The 20,240-nt window shown below is 41.4% G+C and overlaps 1 protein-coding gene across 1 annotated transcript in view; it reads left to right on the forward strand.

The window, feature by feature from the left end:
• Nucleotides 1-20,240, forward strand: part of ADGRD2 (adhesion G protein-coupled receptor D2) — a 288,081-nt gene that overhangs the window by 61,050 nt on the left and 206,791 nt on the right. Inside the window, exons 6-9 of the mRNA XM_078784001.1 lie at nt 1,534-1,753; nt 11,396-11,587; nt 12,044-12,129; nt 12,321-12,608. Of these exons, the coding sequence (XP_078640127.1) occupies nt 1,534-1,753; nt 11,396-11,587; nt 12,044-12,129; nt 12,321-12,608 (786 nt within the window). The remainder of the gene's footprint in view (nt 1-1,533; nt 1,754-11,395; nt 11,588-12,043; nt 12,130-12,320; nt 12,609-20,240) is intronic.

Raw genomic sequence — 20,240 nt, forward strand, 5'->3', positions numbered from 1 at the left:
ACACACACACACCCACACACATACATAATACATACACACACATATACATATACATAATACATACATACAAATATACACATACATAATACATACATATACACATACATAATACATACATATACACATACATAATACATACAAACACATATACACATACATAATACACACACACATATACACATACATACATACATACACATATACACATACATACATGCACACACACACACAAACACACATAATACATACACACACATATACACATACATAATACATACATATACATATACACATACATACATGCACACACACACACACACACACACACAGACACACACACACACACACACACACACACATACACACACATAATACATACACACACATACACATACATAATACACACATACATATATACACATACATAATACATACATATACACATACATAATACACACATACATATATACACATACATAATACATACAAACACATATACACATACATAATACATACACACACACACACACACACACGTGCCACCAATTACAAAACCTCGTATCCCACTGCACAGGGGTCTGCAATACCTGATCTGCAGCATCATTGCAAATGTTTCAGAGGCATTTAACACGAGACCTGATGATGTGTAGTAATTATTTGCTGACCATCTCATTAGGGTTCATGTTCAGTTACCAAGCAGCTAGCTAGCGCTTGTCAAGCCAGCCGTTTCTTATCAACGGTTTCGAATGTAGTGCTTGCTTGCGTTATTAAGCCGCTTTGCGAGCTCTGTCCAAGAAACCTGGGAAATGAACACACCCCAGCTCCTTGATCATGGGATTCCTTGGAGTGCAAGTGAAGTCAACTGTCCTTCTGTAAAGATGTGGATGCAAAAGAACCCCCAATGTGTGTACTATTCTCATTTTCCTTGGGGGGTCTTTTCTAAGATATAAGCAAAGCTCCCACTACGAGAACAACAACAACAACAACTACTACTACTACTACTACTACTACTGCTGCTGCTGCTGCTGCTACTACTACTACTACTACTACTACTACTACTACTACTACATTAACTGCCCCAAATAATCTCAACTGAGTGTAGCACAAGTTTTTCATGAACCGCCTGGTTAGACATAGTGTTCCTTTGATAACTCACAAACTCTTTATGAAAGACACCACTTGATCTTTAATGTACACCAGATAATGCAAGGAGACAGGGCAACCAGTAACACGTCCATCCGAGGCAGGCGTGTACTTTGTGATTTATCATCATACCTGCAAAGCACCCATCTGACAATTTATAGTTGGGTCGGTAACTGAACCCATACTAGATATCTCAAGGTTAAGTGCACTCCCTCTGCACCATTCTGTGGGACTGTGACATAAGTGAGGAATGTTTTAATCAGGATAATTCTCATGTGTTCTCCAAAATAAGAAATTTATAAACTTTGTCAAAAAATCAAAGCATGGATAGAAATGATCCAAAACTTTCTTGTTCTCAGCCACAAAGAGTCTATCATTACCTGTTGACAGGAGCAGGATTCCCTCGGAGGTTCCTTCAAACTTAACGAGGCCTTCACTGGGAACCTGACGGACTTTCATCTGTGGCAGAGATGCTTGAGCGAGCCTGACATATTAGCAGCAATGCATCAGTGTGTGGTGCCCAAAGAGGCTCTCCTCTTCTCCTGGGACCGCAAGCTCCTAGATGTGGAAAGCTCCGTGGAAATTTCTGACCACATCCGTCCTTGCAAGGGTACTTTTTCTAACTAATTATTTAACTCTATATTTTTGCATATTTAATTGTATATTTATCTGTTTGCTAATTATTTAATTGTATATATATATATATATATATATATATATATATATATATATATATGGTATCTGTAATCTGGTTCTCCAACCTAATGAGCGAACGTCATGACGTCATCGCCATGCATGTCCGCATTGCCTGCAAAGCTCCAGGGGAACCATCTAGCAGTGCGTCATTATGGATTATAAATTCAGATACTGTCACAAGTGCATGCAAAACTCACAGTTACCGACCTGGTTTCGCCCTTGTTGGGGCTTAATCAGGGCAACGCAGCATCATAGGCAAAACATTTATTTGTAATGTTGGCTGCATCAGAAGTTAGAAATGTGGCCCACCAAATATGTAGTCAATCATACTTATGAATTTTAGGATTGATCTGTTGAGTGGTTCTGGAGATATGGATTTTCAAATACTTTTTCCTTAAATCCAAGATGGCCGTCATACCACGTGACTGATGATGTCATAGTTTAAAAACTTGTTTCTTCGTGGGGAGTTGATCATACATATGAAATTTCGTATTGGTCCGTTCAGCAGTTCTGGAGAAAAAGATGTTTAAAGGTTTTCCTTCAATCTAAGATGGCCGTCATATCACGTGACTGATGTCATTGTTTTTTTTTTTGTTTTTTTTTTGTTTTTTGTATACAAGATCGAGGCTCGTGAAAGAGCGAACATTAATCACACAGAAAGACAAACAGACACACAAAACAAATAACATCGGGAGCGGTAGACAAGATGGGGAGAGAGGGGGAAGGACACAAACACAACATTTGAGAGCAGGGACCGAGAGACATGGAGACATCGAGAGAACTGTGGGAGGGAGAGGGCTTTGGGGGGGAGGCATGGGAAGGGGGGGGGGGGGGTGGGAGAGGTATAAAACATATGGACACTGCCAAGACTTCCAGGAAAGAAGTTGGAATTTCAAACAAGGTGGATCTGGGGTGAATTAGTGGGGGTAGAAAAGATCAAGGTTTTGGATGGGGGAAGATAAGAGATGGTTTGCAGAAGAAGAGCAGCAGACATTAGCAGGGAAGTTTGTCATAACCAAGTCTAGAAGAGAAGATACTCCATTGGCTGAGATCCGGGTCGGGAAATTGACAGATTGTGTCAATCCCAGTGAGTCACAGAAGTCCTTTGCTGAGGTGCCATGACTAGTGAGAGAGGAACCCACACCCAACCAGGTGGCATGATGACAGTTGAAGTCACCACATATGAGGAAGAGAGAGTTGGGATGAGTGGATAGAAGTTGGCCCATGTTGTCAGACATTGAAATGTAGATGGAGTCATCACTGTTTGGGGGACGGTACAGAACACATATGAACAAAAGGTGGGAGCGGAGAGGAAGCCGTAACCAGAGGTACTCCTGCGGGTGAGGAGGAAAGAGAGCAGTGCAAGGAGAGTGAGGAAGAGAGTTTTTGACAAAGATAGCCACCCCACCACCAGGCCGAGGCTCAGGTCTATCATACCGGAGGAGGGAGTAACCAGGAAGAGATATTAAGGAATCAGAGACATCTTGAAGGAGGAAAGTCTCTGTTAAGCAGATCAAGTCTGGATTGTCAGAAGCAACCTGTATGGAGAGATCAGTCAGGTTTGAGCGAAGGCCCCGGATGTTTGAGGTCCATACCGTTAATGAAGAGAGAGGGGGAGCATCGGGTACAGGACAGGGGAGGGGAGGAGTAGGGTAAGATGAAGGATGAGAGGGGGAGGTAGGGAGAGCAGTTGATAGTGTTTCAGATGTTGCAGAAGAGTTCCAAGAAAGGGAAGGATGAGGAGGATGAAAGGTTTGATGGTGAAGGGATGCGGCACAGTGAGGGGTTGTTTGAGGGGGGGCAGAGGAAAGTAGAAGGTTTGGGGGGGTGGAGGTATGAGATAGAAGGGAGACGAAGTGGGGAGGAGGCAGCTTGGAGGAGGAGGGGGGAGGAGAGAGAATTGGAGAGGAATGGTATGGGGGGAGAATTGAAAGGGAGGGATTGGGGGGGAGTTTTGAAGGGGAGGAGTGAGGGGGGAGTTTAGGAGGGGAGGGGCAAGGGGGGAGTTTTGGAGGGAAGGGGAAAGGGGGGAGATCAGGAGTGGAGGGGCAAGGGGGGGATTAGGAGGGGAGGGGCAAATGGGAAGTTTAGGAGGGGAAGGGCAAGGGGGGGGTTCAGGAGTGGAGGGGCAAGGGGGGAGTTTAAGAGTGGAGGGGCAAGGGGGAAGTTTCGGAGTGTAGGTGCAAGGGGGGGGATTTGGATGGGAGGGGCAAGAGGGGAGTTTAGAAAGTGGATGATTAATGAACGACGAACATTGATAACAAATTGGGTTTGTTGTGATTTTCAAGTTAGCAATCCGATTCAGAACGATGGAGGAGGGATGGAATGAATGTGAATTTAGACCATGTAGTGAGGGAGACGTATAAGATATTGAATTTCTTTTTTTTGAAGTGGAATGAGTTGGAGAGGAAATTGAGAAAAGCCTTTTAAATAGGAAGAAAAACAGCGTGTTGTAATATACCACTGAATAAAAAACAGAAGGGGAAAGGTTAAACATATTTAAATAATATTTAAACAGAACTATGAACAATCTTATATGCACAAAAATACCAACGGGGGGAGAGCCGAGAGGGACCACCACGAGTCACGTGAACAGGGCAAACGGTGGATGGCAAGGAGATAATGGGGGTGGGGCGAACAGCACACCTGGACAGAAAATACAGGATGAGACAACAGTACACGTGGAGAAAAGAAAATAAATGTTTTTGTTTTTTTGGGGGGGGGGGGGGGGTGGGGATTTAGAACGTTAGACAGTATTATGTTCGGGGTAGAAGGGAAAAAACCAAGAGCCAAGCAAAACACGCTTAAGTTAATAAAACACCGACGGGGGTACAACTACAAGGCCACACACGAGGAGCAGAACACGATTAATTAATTACGAGTTACAGGAAATTCAAACCAAAACTAACTATAATCAAACAATATCACATGGACGATAAAATAACGAGTTGAAATTTGACAATCTATCTGGGGAAATGGGGGAGAAACACGTGGTCGAAGAACGAACGAACGAATAAGAATGAATAAACGAATGAGCACAGAGAAGGTAATGTCTTTTTTTTTGTTTTTTTGAGTTGAGATTTACATAAGGAAGTAGGCTTTGGGGTGGAAAGACTGCGAAAACAGAGAACGAAAGTTATTGGATCACAAACGACAGGCGCTGAGAGAAAAACAAAGCCTCAAGGTTGTACAGTGTACACTGTACAAGACCTCAAGACGACACGAATTAACACGATTTTCAATACAGGTATGAAAGATTTGCACCGAAAATCTTTGACGGGACAATATACGTACATACACCATAAAAGAAATACAGTTATAACGAAAATACAAATTGGAACAATTACTTAACTTCGATTTAGATGGAGAGCGTGGAGAGCTGCGAAAAAATGAACCATCGCCAGCAAGACCGGAAACGGAGACCGGAAACGGACTCTGCTCACCTTCTCTCCTTCATTCCTCTTTTCTCCCGCCTCTGGAAAAAACTCCCTCACTCTCTTCAATCCCACTCCCCCCTCCATGTCTTTAAAACAGCTGTTCACCACCATCTCTTATCTTCCCCCATCCAAAACCTTGATCTTTTCTACCCCTATTAATTCATGCTAGATCCACTTTTTTGAAATACCGACTTCTTTCCTGGAAGTCCTAGCAGTGTCCATGTGTTTTATACCTCTCCCACCCCCCCCCCCCCCTTTCCCATGCCTCCTTCCCCCAAGCCCACTCCCTCCCACAGATGTCCCGATGTCCCTGTTCTCTGCTATTGTACTTGTGTGCTTCCCTTTCTCTCCCCATCTTGTCTCCCGCTCCCTTTATTGTATGTTTTGTGTGTCCGTTATTTTTTTTTTTTTGGTGATTGATGTTAGCTTGCACACGAGCTTCGATCTTGTACACAAAAAAGAAAAAATAAATCAGAAAATCTAAAGAAATGGCATTGACCAAATTATTGACACCCTCGACTTAATATTTGGTAGCACAGCCTTTGGATAAAATAACTGCAGTCAAGCGCTTCCTTTCGCCATGAATGAGCTTCCTACATCTCTGTACTTGCAGTTTGGCCCACTCTTCTTGGGAAAACTGCTCCAGTCCTCCCAGATTTGAATGGTGCCTTCTCCAAACTGCTGTTTTCAGATCTCCCCACAGGTTTTCAATGGGATTTAGATCTGGAGTCATTGCTGGCCACTTCAGAACAGTCCAGCGTTTTGTCGTGAACCATTCCTGGGTGCTTTTTGATGTGTGTTTGGCGTCATTTTCCTGCTGCAAGACCCATGACCTTCGACGGAGACCCAGCTTTCTGACACTAGGTTGAACATTGTGCTCCAAAAGGCAGCACAGCACCACCAAAACATCACTGAACCTCCTCCATCTTTGACTGTAGAGCAGGTGTTCTTTTCTTTGAAGGCTTCATTCTGTTTTCTGTAAACATAGAGATGATGTGCTTTTCCAAAACGCTCTAATTTGACATCGTCTGTCCACAGGAAATTCTCCAAAAAAGGATTTTGACTTGTTCAGGTGTGTTTTGTAAAACTCCAGTCCGGCTTTCTTTTATCTCTCTCTCTCTCTCTCTGTCTCTGTCTCTGTCTCTGTCTCTCTCTGTCTGTCTCTGTCTCTCTCTGTCTCTCTCTGTCTCTCTCTCTCTCTCTCTCTGTCTCTCTGTCTCTCTCTCTCTCTCCTCCTGGGTCTCCTACCATAAAACTCCCTTTAATTGTGTTGGCGACGGATGGTGCGAGTTGAAAATGTTGTACCTTGTGACTGAAGATCAGCTTGAATCTGTTTGGCAGTTGATCGAGGTGTTTTTTCCACCATTGAACAATCCTTCGCTGCAATCTTCGATTAAGTCTTCTCTTGCGGCCACATCTAGGGAAGTTGGCTGTAGTGCCATGGGCCTTAAACTTCCTGATAACATTGCATACGGTGGATACAGGAACATCAAAGTCTCTGGAGATGGACTTTGTGTCTGACCTCCTCAGACAATTCTCTGATTTTCTTTCTTTTCTCCATGCTCATTGCGGTACACACAGTGACACAAAACAGCAGAATGACTCCTTTTCTCTGTTCAAACTGGTTGAATGAGTGATTTTTATATCGCAGGCACCTGCAACTCACCATGGGTGAGTCCAATTCCAAAGTAAAGGAGAATCACCTGCTTGAAATCTAATTATTTATAACAACTTTTAAAAGGTGGCAATGATATTGTCCGGGCCATTTTAGGATTTATGTGTGGAATAAGCTTAGATTTACTAATTTTTCAGTTTTTTTTGTTTTGTTCCACTGCAAACCAAAGAAATACATATGTGGATACCAAAATATTTTTTAATTTCAACAATTTTTTGGAAGAAATGGTGCAAGGGTGCCAATATTTTTTAGCCCTGACTGTGTGTATATACATACATACATACATATATATATATATATATATATATATATATATATATATATATATATATATATATGTATATATATATATATATACAGACTTGGCATTTAATATGGAATTTTTTTTTTTTCTTGACTTGGGTTTACTTTCTGAACTCAGTATATCAATCTGGTGAGTTTCTTTTACCCTTTGGTGATGTCTTTGTTGAAAGAACCATGTCACTGATTGTCTTTCGCAGCAAGAAGTCAACAACAGGATTATATCACAGGTGGCGTGACAAAATGTAAGGACAGGTACATTTGACGATTGGCTTCACAATCGGGTATATAAGGGTTGTTGCGTTCTGTATTAGTGGAAAACAACTGCTGCACATCTACAAAAGTTATTGCTGCTTCCTCTAGAGATGGTCCGTCAACTTGACAATGCTGTTTATCATGGAGTGGTGGCTTTACGAAATTCTGGCATGAAACAGCATGCTATTGCTCGACAGTATGGCATCACTCAAGGTCAGGTGTCAAAGATCCTGAAACGAAATGCTCAGAGGGGTGTCCCTACTCCAATACCGAGGCCTGGATGTCCACGCAGAACCACAAGGAGAGATGATCGCCAGCTGCACCGGTTAGTCTGCAATGGCTGTACCAAGTCAGCTAATCGGCTTAGGGCTGAGTGGCAGCAACTGACAAATGTACCTGCATCCAGAAGGCTAGTCAACCAACGACTGGTTCAAGCAGGCTATCGTGCCAGGTGTCCCCTGAGAAAGCCACGCCTGACCAGACAACACAGCCAGCGCCGATTGCAGTGGGCCAGAGAGCACCGTCAATGGCAGCCAGGACACTGGAATCACGTGACCTTCAGTGACGAGTCTAGATTTATGGTCTATCGTCAAGATGGCCGCGTCCGAGTGCGCAGACAAGTGCATGTAGCCCACAACGAAGACTGTATAGTGCCAAGAGTCCAAGCTGGAGGTGGTGGGGTGACCGTTTGGGCTGCTTTTCATGCAGGGGGCAAAACTGACCTGGTTGTTCTGAATGGAAACCTGAACCAGTTCAAGTACAGGGTCATTCTGGAAGAAACATTGCTTCCATTTGCTCGTGCAGCCTTTCGAGGAAACTTTGTCTTCCAAGATGACAATGCACGGCCTCATCGTGCTCGCATGATCCAACACTCTCTTGCTGACCGTGGTGTAGAGCATATGGAGTGGCCTGCCATGTCCCCGGATATGAATCCAATAGAGAACTTGTGGGCAGAATTAACGCGTCAAATCGACAACTTGGACCAGCAGCCCACCTCTGTGCGTGAATTACAGCAGGCCATTGTCACTGCATGGCAAGCGATTCCTGTCCAAACCTTGGCAAATCTCGTGAACAGCATGCCTCAACGTGTACCTGCTCTCCTGAATGCTCGTGGGGGTTACACGAAGTACTGAATTGTCATTTTACTGTCCGTAATCCCAGTCGTAATTTAACTTTTGTTTTTGTTTAAATTTTTTTTGGCTAATGTGCAAAATAAAGAGATACTTCTGGAAAACGTACAGAAGTTTAACACAGTACTGTCCATGAATTGAGTTCGATATCAGTTTACATCACTTTCAAGGATCAATTTATTTGCTTCGAAATGTCAAATGTGGTTTTTGTTTCTTTTAAAGGTCACATTAACAAAATCTAGAATAATTTCAACATAATTCCAATGAACTTTTGGTTCTAAGTCATCTTGAAAAGTAAGTTCACCCCCACAAAAAAAATATTCCATATTAAATGCCAAGTCTGTATATATATATATATATATATATATATATATATATATATATATATATATATATATATATATATATATATAACTGTAAGAAATAGTAGAAACTCCAAAGTACGAGCAGGGCGTCTCATTTGAATTGAATATATAATCGTTAGATTAAATAAGACGCGGACGTAGCTTCAGGACGTCGATCTTTAATTGTCGACAAGCTTTCGACCAACAAAGGTCTTCTTCTGAGTCAGCCCCAAGTTCAACGGAAGTCATCTTGGGGCTGACTCAGAAGAAGACCTTTGTTGGTCGAAAGCTTGTCGACAATTAAAGATCGACGTCCTGAAGCTACGTCCGCGTCTTATTTAATCTAACGATTATATATTCAATACAAATGAGACGCCCTGCTCGTACTTTGGAGTTTCTACTATTTCTTACAGTTATATATACTAGGGCATGCCCGTACTATATCTATATCTAAAATTATATCCCCCCCCCTCTATTTACATGAAATGGTTTGGTCCAAAGCGAACGGCTTGCGAGTACGGTGACAATCCCCCCCCTCTATTTACATGAAATGGTTTGGTCCAAAGCGAACGGCTTGCGAGTACGGTGACAATCCCCCCCCTCTATTTACATGAAATGGTTTGGTCCAAAGCGAACAGCTTGCAGAGTTTGGTAAAGAAATCGCCATAGCGTGCACAAAGCGCAGGAAAGCGAAAGAATCGCAAATTCGTTTTTATTAGTTTTAAAACATAGTTTAACGCCAACATAGCGCCAACATAGTTTGCAAACGTGAAATAAATGAATACGCTCTCAAATGTGCCATCCGAGGCAGAGTGTGTTCGCCACGTTCGGCACACGCGATAGCTCGCTGCTCTCTGATTGGTTGAATCGTTTTTTGGACATAGCTCGGTAAGTAATTGTCCGATTAATATGAAACCTTGAAAAGGCACATCCTCGGGTCCCCAGCAATATACCTGGCAAGTTTAAAGTATATCGGACCCGTGGTTGTCGAGAAACAGCGGTCACAGACAAACGTACAAACAAACAAACACACAGAGATTACTGGAATTATAGATACTAGGGCATGCCCGTACGATATATATATCTAAAATTATATCCCCCCCCCTATTTACATGAAATGGTTTGGTCCAAAGCGAACGGCTTGCGAGTGGTGACAATCCCCCCCCCTCTATTTACATGCAATGGTTCGGTCCAAAGCGAACGGCTTCCGGAGTTTGGTAAAGAAATCGCCATCGCGTACACAAACGCGCAGGAAAGCGAATGAATCGCAAATTCGTTTTTATTAGTTGTAAAACATAATGCCCAATTATTCAATTAGCGCCAACGTATTTTGGCTGTTTGCAATTTAATCGCAAGGCAAAGTAGAAAGAGAAGAGGGAAAAAAAGAAAAGCCTTGCCTTGCTGCAAACAGCTGCTGCAAACAACAACAACATGGAAGGCTGCACTGTCCGGAAGTTGGCATATCGCAGTTACGATTATTTTAGTGTTAATGGCCAATTATTCAATTAGCGCCAACGTATTTTGGCTGTTTGCAATTTAATCGCAAGGAAAAGTAGAAAGAGAAGAGGGAAAAAAAGAAAAGCCTTGCATTAACGCATTAACGCTTGCATTGCATTAACGGTTCGGCACACGTGATAGCTCGCTGCTCTCTGATTGGTTGAAGCGTTTTTTGGACATAGCTCGGTAGGTACTTGTCCGATTAATTACAAACCTTGAAAAGGCACATCCTCGGGTCCCCAGCAATATACCTGGCAAGTTTCAAGTATATCGGACCCGTGGTTGTCGAGAAACAGCGGTCACAGACAAACACACAGACACACAGACACACAGACAGACACACAGAGATTGCTGGAATTATAGATAGATATATATATATATATATATATATTGTTATATATATATATATATATATATATATATATATATATATATATATATATATATATATATATATATATATTGTTATATATATATATATATATTGTTATATATATATATATATATTGTTATATATATATATATATATTGTTATATATATATTGTTATATATATATATATATATATATATATTGTTTTGTGTGTAGGGGTAGGTAATGAAAATGTGACGACCTCTACAACTTGGTGAAGTTTTATGACGATCGGTTTGGAATTATGACCTGCAGGCGAGTGACACATACAGACAGACAGACAGAATAACAAACGCAACCAACCAATATACTTGAAAAATCTTCGATTTTACAATTAACAAACAGGCCCAAATGCAATACCATCTCCTCTGGTGAGAGTAAAAAGTTAAATAGCACATATGGTGTTAGCCGCCTCGGTAAATGGATGATGCAATCTTGACATTGTCAAAGTCCGAGTCTCATGTTATTTTTCTGTTTGTTGAATATTTACCTCCCCTAATACCAGCAGAGACGAACCTCCAACGTACAGAGTCTCGTATTCAAGCACCCATTCCCAGGAGTCAAAATTACCACAATCTTTCCACCACCAGTTTTCAAAACCTCACCAGCACATCCTGCATCACATTACACCCTCGCAGTGGCAAGTGGCAACTCTCCGATTGTCAAGAAGAACATTTTCCCTTCTGCAAATACCGAAGAAGTATGAATAATGAGTAATATATTTCCTTTTGGAAACCGTGCGATTATATATGTGTATATATATATATATATATGTGTGTGTATTGTGTATATCAACATTGTTTGACAGTGTAATTATGCTTGGTACCTCGGTAGAGTGGCAGACACCAAATTACATTTCCAATGAATGGTATCAGATTAACATTAATCTGCCATAACTTAAAGGATTATGCAAAGAATTTATAAGTCAAATTATGTGTTTCTTAAAATCCACTATTTGAATTAAACAGATGTCTCGTGCTTAATTTTCATCACTTTTCAATCTTCTCTTTAACACATCTCATATTCCATTTCTCACCAATGGTTGTGTCATTCCATTGAATTATTATATCAAATGGCTTTCTTTATGTCTCATCAAGAATGTTGACCTTTATTGCATTTCTTGCTGAATGTGAGGACATTCATGTGTCATTTTTAGATGGATTTAATACATTCCAACAACTGAGTTCGAATTTGACTACAGATTTTGTCTCAAAGCTCACTGCCCTCGCTGGAAACACAACAGTAAGTATGTAAGTGACAAATTTATATAATCTTGGTTGTTGTCGATGTATTCGATGAAGTTGATGGGAAGAGTAGAGTTTAATTGATGTGAAAGGGGATGTGTAACCCCTCTGACAATAACAAATTCCAGTTATGTAGAAAAGGAAGTGAAAGACAATAACATTCCTACTTAACGGTATGATATACTCCAGGTGTCTGATTTCATGGGCATGGACAGCCATCTTCTTTTTGAAAACCTTTCTACGGTAGTCGAGCTGGCGGAAAAGGCCCATCGGGTGCTCCTCCATGGTGGAGTGGTGCTGCAGGCCACAGATGTGCTCGTGGTGACACGACTTCTGCAGGATGTGAGCGGCCTGATGGGAGAGCATCGAGCGGGCACGTTAGACATGTCCCCTGAGCGTGTGTGTGGTGCCTTCTTGGGCATAGCTGGACAGCTCCTGGATGCACGCAACTCTCCACAATGGGATGGAGTTCAGCAGGTCCGCATCAATTTTGGTTTAACATTTCCATCTTCTTAGTGAGTTGGTTTTATTTAAATGACTTTTATTTGACTTATGGTTCATAAATTCTTCTGCTCATTTATTGAGGAAGAGTTGGGATCATACTGCCATTAATTTTGTGACACTTATTGGCCAATTCATAAGCCACCATTAGAACTTTCACTTGATTATCTTCTCATTCTTGACACTGAGGTTTCCTGATCCATCAACTCTCAGTTTATCACTTAACATTGATCCCAATGTCCCGATTTTGGTTTTCAAGTGGAAAGGAAGATAATCTTAGGTACCGGTATATCTTTATAAACTCAATTGATGCATGAGGTTGTTAACCATAGTTAAGGCTTTATTGGACCTATCCACTCCTCTCTATCCACCTATCCACCTATCCACTCCTCTATCCACTCCTCTCACAATGAAGTTCCTTCTATTTAATGGAACATATATTTTTTAATTTGTTCACAGTCCACAGGGACTTGAGTGGCCTTAATTTTTGGTATTTTTACCTCCGCCACCGAAGGTGGATGGAGGTTATGTTTTCACCCTTGTCTGTCTGTCTGTCCGTTTGTCCGTTTGATTGTGAACAAGATATCTCAAAACGTTGTGGACGGATTCGGACGAAATTTGACTGAGAGGTAGCGTATGTGACGAGAACGAAATGATCATATTTTGGTAAAGATCCAGATTCGGATCCGGCTAGTAGGATTTTTAAAAGTGATTCTTCACCATTGAGAGATCGGGCCAAAACCGATACATAACAGGATATCTCAAAAAGTTATAGACTGATTTGGACGAAACTTGGTGAGCAGGTTGTGTGTGTGACAAGGAAGAATCGATTCGATTTTGGTGAAGATATGAATGTGGATTCGGATATGAGAATTATTTACTTTTTAAGCGATTCTTCACCATTGAGTGATCGGGCTAAAACCAACATGTAGCAGGATATCTCAAAAGGTTATGGAGGATGAAAAAAGTTATGGAGGATAAAAGTCTTACAGGATGAACCCTGAAGTTAGTTGTCATGTCACCCCAAAACATATATGTTGCACCAACACTTTAAATTTAAAGATATTAAGATTTAAAGATTAAAATTTTTATTTAATTTTTATTTGATTTGATTTGATTTATTTGATTTTTAATTTGATTTAATTAAAGATTTAAACATAAATTCTCTCAAATTATTAAATATTCTTACTTATCGACATCAAAATATTTTTCTAAGAAATGTCTCGCACCACTTTCATAAACAGGGATCGGACATTCCTTGATGATGTCTTCTCAGTTATGAGTCAGAATGAATAAGTTGATATCAAACATCCCTGCTCATTACGAGATTGATATTCTCAGTACAGATGCTTTTTTTTTTTTTGTATACAAGATCGAGGCTCGTGAAAGAGCCAACATTAATCACACAGAAAGATAAACCGACACATAAAACATATAACATGGGGACCGGTAGACAAGATGGGGCAAGAGGGGGAGGAACACAAACACAACATCTGAGAGCAGGGACATCGAGAGATCTGTGGGAGGGAGAGGGCTTTGGGGGGGGAGGCATGGGAAGGGGAGGGGTGGGAGAGGTATAAAACATATGGATACTGCCGGGACTTCCAGGAAAGAAGTTGGAATTTCAAACAAGGTGGATCTGGGGTGAATTAGTGGGGGTAGAAAAGATCAAGGTTTTGGATGGGGAAAGATAAGAGATGGTGGTGAACAGCTGTTTTAAAGACCTGGAGGGAGGAGTGGGATTGAAGGGAGTGTGGGAGTTTGTTCCAGAGGCGGGAGAAAAGGGGAATGAAAGAGTGAAGGTGAGCAGAGAGCCGAGATTTTGGCAATTTCACCAGGAGAGGGTTGCTGGCAGATCTTGTGCGACCTGTAGGAATATTTGGGGGACAAAGCACAGAGAGAGCTGGGGGAGCAAGGCCGGAGAGGAGTCGGTAGAAGACAGAACGACCACCTACCTGTCTGCGGTGAGTGAGTGAAAGGCCCTTGGAGATAGCTTCATCACGGGAGATTCCAATGATTCTGAAAGCTTTGGTTTCAACAGCGTGAAGCCGAGCTAGGTGTGAGGCAGGAGCACTGGCCCAGAGGGGAGAGCGTCAGATTCCCAGCAGTTTCAATTAATTCCAAAACCTTGACTGTTAAATCAGCTAATTCTAAGTATGCAAAGAATAGATTTTAAAGTTGGTAAAGATGTTAAACTTCAAGAAGGCAGGTCTTTCGTGGGTCGATTAGACAGGAACTTTAAAACAAAAGTTGCAGATGTATAAGCATATCATATGGTAGTTGCAGCGTTGGTCAATTCCAGTAAAACTTTGAAAGAGATCAGCCTGAATTAGCAAGGAAATCAGGAAGAGTGGGACAAGTACATATATAGCATTTCAACTTTAGAAAGAGACTGGATTGGTAGTGGATGAAGGCAGGGAAAACTAAAGTAAGTTGAAATATTAGTCATAAAAGGAAAAATTTAGTGGCAAAGGAATACATTACATATAGCAAGGGATACAACAACCCTTTTGTGGCAGAACAAAAAATATTTCTTTAAATATTTGCATTATGTATGAAAGATAATGTTAAACTGTTCCGGGGCTGTTGTTGTTGTTGTTGTTGTTGTATAGCCCCGGACAGTTCTCTTGAACAAGCCTGCGGCACGGAGACAGCCGATCGATCTCCCAGGAGTGACGTAGATAGCCCCCATATCCAAGATGGTGTACCCCCGCCTTCACAAAGTCAGGGCCACGAGAGAGAGCGAGAGAGAGAGAGAGAGAGAGAGCGAGAGGTAGAGAGAGGTAGAGAGAGGTAGAGAGAGGTAGAGAGAGGTAGAGAGAGGTAGAGAGAGGTAGAGAGACACACAGACAGAGAGACAAGAGGAAAAGGGCCGGTCCATGTGGACCGATCAGCTCTCTGATCATGACAGCGCTGCCCTGACAAATCCAGGCAGCAGGGAAGAATGAGGAAGATTCCCCCCCCCCCCCCCCCCCCCCAATTTGAGTTGAGGGGTACAACCACCGCAAAGAGGCGTCCTCGATAGTTGTCCAGTCTGGCTTAGTACAGGGAGATTGATTGCAATGTGAGGACAGTTAGATGGCAGAATTTCAAATCAGTATTTTACATTCCCATATACAGGAAAAGGTGTAGGGATTGTACCGGAGCAAAGAAAGGGCTTTACAGGAGGAAAATATGAGCTGTCAGAGGACAATATAATTAATATTGAAGAAGTTGTGAAGCTGTTTGGAAATGAAAGGGTGGATAAATATTCATGAATGGGGAACTTGTATCCAAGCGTATTGAATACGATAGATAAGGGGGTTAATATATCAGGAGCAGAAATGTTTAACAATCAATTGGGACAGGGACTGGAGACGAAGCAGAGGTTGGGAAGATAGAAAATGTCGGATCAATATTTCATGAAGGATTGATGGAACCAGTATGGAATACGGAGCCAGTTAGTTTAACTTAAATATAGTCAGGAAGATAAGAGGTAAATGCTTTGGATACGAATTGCCTCCAGTTGTAGTTCATTTGTGGTAATATTCCTGGGGATGATTTTTTTAAATCTCAGTGAGGTTCTTCTTCATCATTCCTGTTGCTCCAATTATCACTGGTACAATTTCGATGCTCTTCAGCTTCCAAGATCTATTAACCTCATTTTTGAAATCCTGGTATTTGGTTATTTTCTTGATTTCTGTGTTGTTTAGGCCAAAATCGCTGGGTCCTGATATCTCAATCATCAATGTTGTCTTTTCCTTTTTGTTCCTGAGTACAATGTCCGGACGCAATGCTTTGGTGTGTGTGTTTCTGTGGGTTTGTTTGTTTATTTGCTTGTGGGTTTATGCTTCTGTGGGTTTGTATGGGTTTGTGTGTATTTGGGTGTGTTTGTGTGCGGGTTTGTGTTTCTGTGGATTTGGTTGTGTTTGTATTTGCATGGGTTTGTCTGTGTTTTTTTGTGTTTGGATTCGTGTGGGTTTGTTTGTGGGTTTGTTTGTGTGGGATTTTTTTGTGGATTTGTTTGTGTTTATAGGTTTGTTTGTGGGGTTTTTGTGTTTGTGGGATTGTTTGTGGGATTGTTTGTGGGATTGTTTGTGGGTTTGTTTGTGGGTTTGTTTGTGGGTTTGCTTATGGGTTTGTTTGTGTGGGATTCTTTGTGGGGTTTTTTTTGTTTGTTTTTTTGTTTTTTTGTATACAAGATCGAGGCTCGTGAAAGAGCAAACATTAATCACACAAAAAGACAAACCGACACATAAAACACAAAAAACAAGGGGAGCGGCAGACAAGATGGGGAGAGAGGGGGGAGGACACAAAAGAGAGGGGGAAGAAGGGGAAGGACACAAACACAACATTTGAGAGCAGGGACATCGGGAGGACTTGGGGGGAGGTGGGAGAGGATTAAAACATATGAACACTGCAAGGACTCTGGGGTGAATTACCGGGGGTAGAAAAGATCAAGGTTTTCGATGGGGGAAGATAAGAGATGGTGGTGAACAGCTGTTTTAAAGACCTGGAGGGAGGAGTGGGATTGAAGGGAGTGGGGGAGTTTGTTCCAGAGGCGGGAGAAAAGGGGAATGAAAGAGTGAAGGTGAGCAGAGAGTCTTGATTTTGGCAGTTTAACCATAAGAGGGTTGCAGGCAGATCTTGTGCGACCTGAAGGAATATTGGGGGGACAGAGCACAGAGAGAGCTGGGGGAGCAAGGCCGGAGAGGAGTCGGTAGAAGACAGAAAGACTACCAACCTGCCTGCGGTGAGTGAGTGAAAGGCCCTCGGCGTTGACTACATCGCAGGAGATTCCAATGATTCTGAAAGCTTTGGCCTCAACAGCGTGAAGCCGAGCAAGGTGTGAGGTTTTGTTTGTGTTTATAGGTTTGTTTGTGGGGTTTTTGTGTTTGTGGGATTGTTTGTGGGATTGTTTGTGGGTTTGTTTGTGTGTTTATTTGTGTTTATGAGGTTGTTTGTGTGGGATTGTTTGTGGGTTTGTGTTTATAATAATAATGAGTTTATTGTCATATATATGTGACTTGCATACAATGAGAAGTACTATGACAGTGTGTTATGAGTTTGTTTGTGTTTATGTGTTTGTTTGTGTGGGATTGTTTGTGGGTTTGTGCATGGGTTTGTTTGTTTGAGTTTGTGTATGTTTGTTTGTGTGTGTTTGTGGGTTTGTATTTGTGTGTGTTTGTGGGTTTGTGCATGGGTTTGTTTGTTTGAGTTTGTGTGTTTGTTTGTATTTTGTTTGTTTGTGTGTGTTTGTGGGTTTGTATTTGTGTGTGTTTATGGGGTTGTTTGTGTGGGATTGTTTGTGGGTTTGTGTTTATAATAATAATGAGTTTATTGTCATATATATGTGACTTGCATACAATGAGAAGTACTATGACAGTGTGTTATGAGTTTGTTTGTGTTTATGTGTTTGTTTGTGTGGGATTGTTTGTGGGTTTGTGCATGGGTTTGTTTGTTTGAGTTTGTGTATGTTTGTTTGTTTGTGTTTGTGTGTTTGTATTTGTGTGTGTTTGTGTGTTTGTATTTGTGTGTGTTTGTTTTGGGGTTTGCTTTGGAAGGCTCAGAGATGGGGGAAAACTTTGTACCCACAACCTTTGTCTTATGAGGTATGATGGACCCGTAGTCACCCTGGCAGGTTTGGTTCAGATTGGATAACTAACAACTAAGTGCATCCACCAAAGACAGACACCAAATTGTGTATTTTACTATGATGATGATGATGATGATGATGATGATGACGACGACGACGATGATGATGATGATGACGATGATGATGATGATAATGATGATTATTGATGATATAATGAGACATTCCCTCAAGTGTTATCAACTTGCCCTCTCAGGTGCTATCCGTGTGTGCTATGGAGCATTTGCAGCCAAAGATGGTTAATTATGTTTGGGCCGTAGAGCATTCAGGTAAACAATGTTCCCAAAAAGCATAGAATCTATTAAGATTCCACTCTTTAAGTAATGTACGCTACCGCTCATTCAAACGTTTCATAAAATGTATTATTTTTTGCACAATTTTTTTTAATGTTTTTGAACACAGAATGCACAATTTTTGTTTTTGTCCAAATACGTGGAGGGTTGTGGGGGGCGATGGGGGTGGGGTGGGCAATCGCTATGTTGTCCCCCCTTTTCTAAAAAGTAGGGGGGGAGAGACACGTCTCCCCTGTCTCCCACCGACAAAACACACTCGCCTTCATTGGTATACCTCTTCACTATTGCCCGTCCTCTAATTGCCAATTCTATTCTCCAATGACAGGTTCCGATGTACCTTCTTTTTTTCCAAAAAATAATATATATATATTGACTGTCAATGCAATGTGCCCTGATACATCACATATACATCTCTATAATTACATTGTTCTATTTATGGATCTTTAAATGCTCAGAATGAATTATGTGGAAATCATTTTATTTGCCTTATGCATAACCACAATTACAATTGACATTTGATATCCTGAGGCATTCAGTAAAAATCGCAACAATTATCTCACCTCCTTCCCCAACCTCTCCAGGATGTGCATACTTCCCGTAACCTACTCCTTGATAAACTCCCAAAATCCAGTCTCACCATTCCTCCTTTTCTCCCATTTGTTGAATTGCATTCACGAGATTGTTGAATCACACTCTTCCTTCCAGCGCTTCAAGAAAGCAGTGCACCGCCATCTCATGTCATCCCATCTCTACCCACAATATGTTATACCCCCATTGACCCTACCTATCTGGACCCTCTTACTTTCAGGTTACTTTGTTTCCTCCTCTCCTCTCTCTCTCTCCTCTTTTCCTGGTCATTCATTCCATTGCTTGTTGTGTCCAATTGTTACCCACAGGTGCCATACTCTCAGTACATTGCTGTTATATATGGACGTGCAAACGTTCCCCGTGTTCAAACGGGTCTGTTTCCGTTTCCAGGAGTTACGTCAGAGTGCAGATGGTGTGGACGTGAAACGGGCCTGTATCCTGAGAGTTAAAAATTTGTGTGACAATCGATCATTGTGTGTCGAGTCTGTCGAGTTACATTGCAATTGCCTTTTTACCTTCTGTCACTGCATACTTACATGAGCCTCCATCTTGTATTATAAAACATTAGGAAAAGTACTCGTCCCCAGTGACAGGAAAAGCAAGCAAAAGTACCTGTCCCCAGTCATGTGAACATCATTCCAGGCAGGAAACTTACTGTTTTTAGCGACGTCATAAAGGACATAAACAACAGGCAGGAATAACTAATGTAACATGTTAAATAATGCAGTGTATAAGACGCTGTTTAAACGACGGTAAACTTCCGGAATTAATTTTTTATCCAATCTTTAAAATCTTGCCTAATTGAATACTTGACACTGCATGGGGTAAGGTGTTCTATGAACTATCTACTTCAGTACTAGCAAAAGTACCCATCTCCAGTGATGAGAAAAGCAAACAAAATAGCCGTCTCTAGCGGCGGGAAAAGTTTAAATTAATCTGTCAATTTAAATTATTTCATTGATTTAAAAAGGTTAACTGTGTTGCAATTTTTGTTTCACTCGGAGCCAAAGCTCTGAGCTACTTATACCACCAAGCCCTAAATGGTGGTGCAATATCGGGTGGTGGAGATTCAATTTATCTAAAAAGAGGGAAAAA

This window comes from Myxine glutinosa, chromosome 8 (genome assembly GCF_964187855.1).
Source record: "Myxine glutinosa chromosome 8, kmMyxGlut1.1, whole genome shotgun sequence".
Lineage (NCBI taxonomy): Eukaryota > Metazoa > Chordata > Myxini > Myxiniformes > Myxinidae > Myxine > Myxine glutinosa.